Below are 6,000 nucleotides of genomic sequence, written 5' to 3'. Positions count from 1 at the left end.
AAGCAAGGGCGCATCAGGACAGAGAGGTGCTTTCTGCCTGGACAGTCCATTGAGGGACTCGGGGAGATTAACTTTTGAGAACTTCCTTTAAATGCTAAACCGAAAGAACTTCCGCGTTCCTTGTCCCTGAAAAGCTCACAAAAGTGAGGGATTGGTGATGCTTCTGGAGGTGACCCTACTTGGGGGTCAGTCCCTGTAGAGCGGAGAATTATTATCAAGGGCGAGGACCCGGGGAGGTGGGCGGGGCGTAAGGAGCGCGGGAAGCCGCGGTCCAGTGGGTGCAAAGGACTCACATCGTACTCTGCACAAGTCATTAGAGGAACAAGCAGTTCGGCACTTTGGGCACCCACACGTGGGCAGGAGGCCCAGGACGCGGGTGGGGTTGTGCCCTTTCCGCCGGCCAGTGCCCCTGCCAATGGGCAGCAACCGCCTCCGCCCACAGCCCTACAACAGGCTGCCTCCGTCGCCGCCGGGTCGCCGGGCCCCACGTGACTTACTGCGCCGGCCACCGCCCCCGCCGCACCCAGGCCCCGCCCCCGTGACGTCACACAACTATCTAATTGTGTGTACGTTCCGCGTCTTTCTGCGTTTGCTAATTGGCCAACCCAACAGACAGCGCCCCTCCCGCCACGCCCCCGGAGTCCTGGGGAACGCGATTGGGGGCGTGGCCTGAGCCAGAGGGGCGGGGTGAGGAGACTCCGCGCGGGTAAAGGGGCCGCCTGGAACGCTGTCTGATCGTTCTGCGCTCACTAGCCTCCTAGTCTTCGGGACTCGCCGCCTGCACCTCCCCCACTCTCCGCCGTTACCCGGGAAACCGGCCGCGATCGCCCGTGGACCCGAAGCTGGTTTCATGGCAGCACCGAAGAAAGCAGTTTTGGGGCCATTGGTAGGGGCAGTGGACCAGGGCACCAGCTCGACGCGCTTTTTGGTGAGCCCGGGGTGACATTTGAGGAGGAGGTGAGCCCGGGCGGGAGCCCCGGGACACCGGCGCTGGGTGTCGCGTCCCCATCCCGCGCCTCCCCCTGTCCCGGGCCCTACCCTCTAGGCAAGGGAAGGAGGCCAAGGCCCCCGGAGCAGGACCTGCCACGCTGGAGCTGCCCCGCCCGGGCCTGGGGGACCTCGGCCTCGCGCGAACCCGGCGGGCGAGCTGAACAGCCCTGGCCTTGGTGGGGAAGCGGGGTCATCTACTAATGGGGGTACTCCTCCTCCAAAAGGGTGGTAGGAATCGCCGAGCATCCGTGCGGAGCGGCCCGCTTGCAGCCAAGGACAGGTGGCCACATTGACCGCTGCTGCGGTCTTCCTCCGGAGCATTTGGCCTGCGGGGCGCAGGACGTCCTTGGATGGGGGGAAAGCTGTGTCACGGCTGTGGTAGCCTAACACAACGCCGTTTGGAGCAGTAGAACAAATACATTATTAGCGTGACGATGCGTTGTCATCCTATCCCACAGAAATTGCAGAAGGTTGAATGGTACCAGGAGGTGGGGGTGGCAGGACACATTATGGAAAAGACAGTACACTGCCTTTACCAGAATCTTTACTTAATTTTGAAGACTCACAAATTTCAGTTGTAATAGTTTGCCTATTACAAACACTTTATGCTTCACAGGATAAAATGACAGGAAAATTCTGTTTCTCTTTTTATTTATCATGCATGGCAGCAGAGTTTTACTTTACCAGTGCTATTTAAGTGACTGCTAGGAAACTTGCTCTTAAAGTGATCTAGCACTGAGTTCAGTAAGATAATTTAAAAGTAAATAAACGGTTGTTGGTTAAGAGCCCTTGCTTTAGTGGACATTTGACTAACCTGACAAGTTGATGTAAATTAAATATTTAATGATTATTTAGCTCCATCTTCACTACTTTACCTCATCATGTTTTGTGCGTTATTAATATGTATATGTATGTGGATGTATATTATATGTATACATTATATATACAGTGTACATATTGTTCCAAGTTTCTGTTTAGCCAGCCAGTTGACTAAAACCTGCATTTATGCCTTCATTTTGATACTCCTCTCTCTTGTCTAAACTGGAACGCTTTCAGTCCAACTTTAGTTTGAATCTTACTTCATGAGTTAGTTACCCTGCTCTGAGTCGCCAAGACATAGTTTTACAGTCTTTTACATTGTTTATCTTTTGATCACCCAGGACAGGTTTTATTTTGTCTTATTTTCATAAAATGTTTATAAGGTAATCCTGAATCATAAGTAAGAAGGTCTGCCTAACTGGAATTAATGTATAAAATGTATAATCATCATTGTATGTTTAAAATGAAGACAGACCATTAAGACCTGTGTGCTGACTGTTGAGTTTTGAAGCCATATTCAAGAATTGCCTGCTCAAATGCCTGCAGGAGCCAGGCAGGTAATAGGGAGGGCCGGCAGACTGGGGAGCAGAATCAGGCCAAGGGGGGGTAGTCTATAGTTGCCAAGCAGGAACACAAGCCCAGTGTCGCCAGATATTCAAATTCTTTAAGAAAAATTGGTCATCTCGAGTTTTCAGTGAAATCTTCCTACTCTTGAATGTTGGCAACTAGTTCATAAAGTACAGTGGGGGGCAAACCAAACATAGTGGTTGTTTTCAAGTTTATACAGCCTTTGCCCTCTCTGAAAGTGGGTAAAATATTTTATAACTTTTGTAGGCTTTTTAGGAGCCAGGCTGACTGTGCTTGTCTTCCTTTCAGCTCTTCACTGTTGCTGTCCATGTACCCCAGCGGTGTTTGTCTACTGCAGGTTGTTCTTGGTCCCTCAGATTCTGTTGCCCAAGAGACACCTTTCTGCACTAGTGGGGAAAGGTCTAAGTCTACTTCATATTCTCACCGTCACTGGTTCATTGTGTCGCATTAACATGGGCCTTTGAAATTGGGTTTCTGTTTATTGGGCTCTGTATGGCCTGATCTCTGAGTAAGCTAAGGTGCAAATTCAGGAGATTCCCATCCTGTTTGTTAAAGTAGTGTAAAAGTTGATCAATAAAGTTTTCCACTCCTTGAGAAACTACTACTAGGAAAGAATGCTTCAGAGGTAGAGCAAAGATTTAGAGATCCTGTGCAAAGTACTAGAGAAAACCTGGGGAATGGTTTAGCGAGGTGTTTCCCCCTTTGGTTATAAGGAAAGAGCTTGCTAAACCACTCCCTGCAAAATGCAGATAATAGAATTGCTGAATAAGTGCTTCAATCACAAGATGATTCCCAGGAGTTATTCCAGTTACATTGTTCCATGTTGTAATTATGACTCAAAAATAATTGCTTACCTTTTCACAAAAACTAAGGTGAATAAGACTGTCATAAGGAAGCTTATAAAGTTAAAGGTATTTAAATAATTTCCTGACCATTATTCAGTTTGCATATCTAATTCAACTTTTACAGGACCAATAACCTCTCCAAGCTTTCTTCTCCCCTTTTCTCTGCTAGCAATACTAACCTTCTCCCATAAAGGACACGAGGTGTTTTTATTTTTTATTTATTTATTTTTTAAGTGTGTTTTTCCAGGACCCATCAGCTCCAAGTCAAGTAGTTGTTTCAATCTAGTTGTGGAGGGCACAGCTCACAGTATCCCATGCAGGGATGGAACTGGCAACCTTGTTAACAGCTCCGGGCTCTAACCAACTGAGCCATCTAACCAACTAAGCTAACTGGCTGCCCCCACAAGATTTCTTTATTCATCCTTCTTCATCCAAGGGAAATGCCTCCTCCCCTATTCCCTATACCTTCTTGAAATTCTACTCTGCCTCCAAATAGGGGCTCAACTGCCTTCTCCTCAAACCCTTAGGCAGAATTTCTCCCCCTTCCTACAGCACTTTTCTCATATCTTTCTTAGTAGTTCTTGTCACCTACTTTGTATTATAATTCTATGCCTGCTGTACTTCAGAGGATCTCCTTTTAAAGTCTTCATCTCTTTCTATTCTTTAAAACATCTTCACAAATGAACACCTGTTTTGCCTACAGGTAGCACTTTATACATATTGAATACATTTTGATTTTCATAGGTCAACTGAATTTTAATTCTGGTTATCCTTTATACCTAGTCAAAAAAGTCTTAGAACTTTCTGACTTGGGTATGTCTGATTATGTAATTTCTTCTATTTTACTAATAGACCTGCAATTTTAGAACATACTGATTTCTTCCTCCAGTTGTGAAAGAATTAATCTTGGCAACCTATGCATATGATTTGTACTAAAGGAAAATTTCCAACTTGTCTGATAGGAAAGTGAACTCCGGTTGGCACATGGTTACTCAGATTGCAGAGTAGCAACTTCTTGGAAATATAATTACTGTAACAGGTTTTAAGGAGAGGCCATTTGTTTATAAGACAAAGTTGCAGCTTACAGTCATCTTCCTTCTTGCATTTGGTAGCTTTGTTTTTTTCATCTATTAAATTGGATGTTGAAACAAAGGCTTAGAATGTGTTGTGACTTAACGCAAGGACTTTTCCAGCATTATCTCATTTTTGTGGGGGGGAAGGTGAACAGGACTTTATTGGGGAACAGTGTGTACTTCAAGTTGTTGTCCTTTCAATCTTAGTTGTGGGGGGCGCAGTTCAGCTCCTGGTCCAGTTGCCGTTGTTAGTTGCAGGGGGCAGAACCCACCACCCCTTGCGGGAATTGAGGAGTCGAACTGGCAGCCTTGTGGTTGAGAGCCCACTGGCCCATGTGGGAATCGTACCGGCAGCCTTCAGAGTTAGGAGCATGGAGTTCCAACCGCCTGAGCCGCCGGGCCGGCCCCCAGCATTATCTCATTTAATCCTTATAATAACTGTGATTCTGGTAGTATTATTAAGTTCCTTTACATAGGTAATTAGACCTTGCTGGGGATTGTGCCCAAGGTCACTGAGTATCTGGTGGAGCTAGGATTCAAGTCCAGGTCTGTTTTACTCAGAAGCCTGTCTGTCTTCCCTGTGCTTGGGATTGTCCCCAAGGTGGCAGAGTATCTGGTGGAATTAGGATTCAAGTCCAGGAGCCTGTTCTCCCTAACTCCTGCCTTAGGCTCCCTGGCTGCCTGGAGTACTGAAAAGAGAACATGGGAGGCTGGAGAAGACCACCTACCCACCTGTCACTCAAGCATCAGTTCTGATTATGGTGATAAATGAATCTTCACCAAGAAAAATATATGTACAGCTTGGTTTTGCAACATGTAAAAAATTTTGCCTTTGGATAAGTACTGCTGATTTGATCATACTGTGACTCAGCAGGTCCTGGGCGGGGTTCAGGTGTAGTCACTATGGATAATGGTTGCATAATAATTTTGTTCCAATAGCCAGCGTCTATGAAGAATGACTAGAATTGTAGTTCTGTGATTGTTTTGGCAGGAAGCGGTGCCTTGGCCCTAGTTGTCTCATTATACTTAGAGAGCGCATACGAATTTCCTCTTTCTTTCTTTTATTTATTTAAAACATATATTAAGCACCCATTAGGGGCCAGGACTAATGAACAATAAATTTGGTAAAACTTATTTGGTTCATAGCTGGAATGGGACCAGTCTTGTGATGACTATAGTTGTGATTCTTTGGGTTTTTTCCCCCCACCAAGTTGGTTTATTTTCTTGCCCATCACATTACACAAATGGCAAGAATACATTCTCACCAGAGAGCTGCCACCCTCTTGTCTTCTTGTCTTTCACAAGTGTAAGTGTTAGGAGCTTTCAAATTTGAGCTCCTTGAGGAGCCAGAATGGTGTCTTTTTTTCTTTCTCCCTTCCCAAAGCTTAACACAGCCTCTGGCATGAGGTAGGTCCTCATCACATGAATAGCCATCAGCAGAGAGGGGCTCAGATGTGTTGACTAGAATTCTTGGGTTGGAAGATTAGGAAGGTAAACCTGTGGGGTCTTGGAAAAAAGTGAAATTAATCAACTACCGATGTATTAGATGTATGTGTATAAGCAGTTGGCTACAATTTCATTTTTAAGAAAAATACAGTGCCATTTGCTATGTTTTCTTTAGTTCTGTGGCTTGTTGGAAGATGCCGTTATGCCTTTTGTAGTCAAGTTTTCAGTGTAACATATTT

General features: G+C 45.8%; 1 protein-coding gene across 1 annotated transcript in view; it reads left to right on the top strand.

The window, feature by feature from the left end:
* Nucleotides 1–714: 714 nt before the first annotated feature.
* GK (glycerol kinase) overlaps nucleotides 715–6,000 on the top strand; it is a 61,004-nt gene continuing 55,718 nt past the window's right edge. Inside the window, exon 1 of the mRNA XM_081043055.1 lies at nucleotides 715–928. Within this exon, the coding sequence (XP_080899181.1) occupies nucleotides 851–928 (78 nt within the window). The 5' untranslated portion in view covers nucleotides 715–850. The remainder of the gene's footprint in view (nucleotides 929–6,000) is intronic.

The sequence above is a fragment of the Rhinolophus hipposideros genome (assembly GCF_964194185.1).
Source record: "Rhinolophus hipposideros genome assembly, chromosome: X".
Classification (NCBI taxonomy): Eukaryota; Metazoa; Chordata; class Mammalia; order Chiroptera; family Rhinolophidae; genus Rhinolophus; species Rhinolophus hipposideros.
This window is presented reverse-complemented; position numbering and strand designations above follow the sequence as displayed.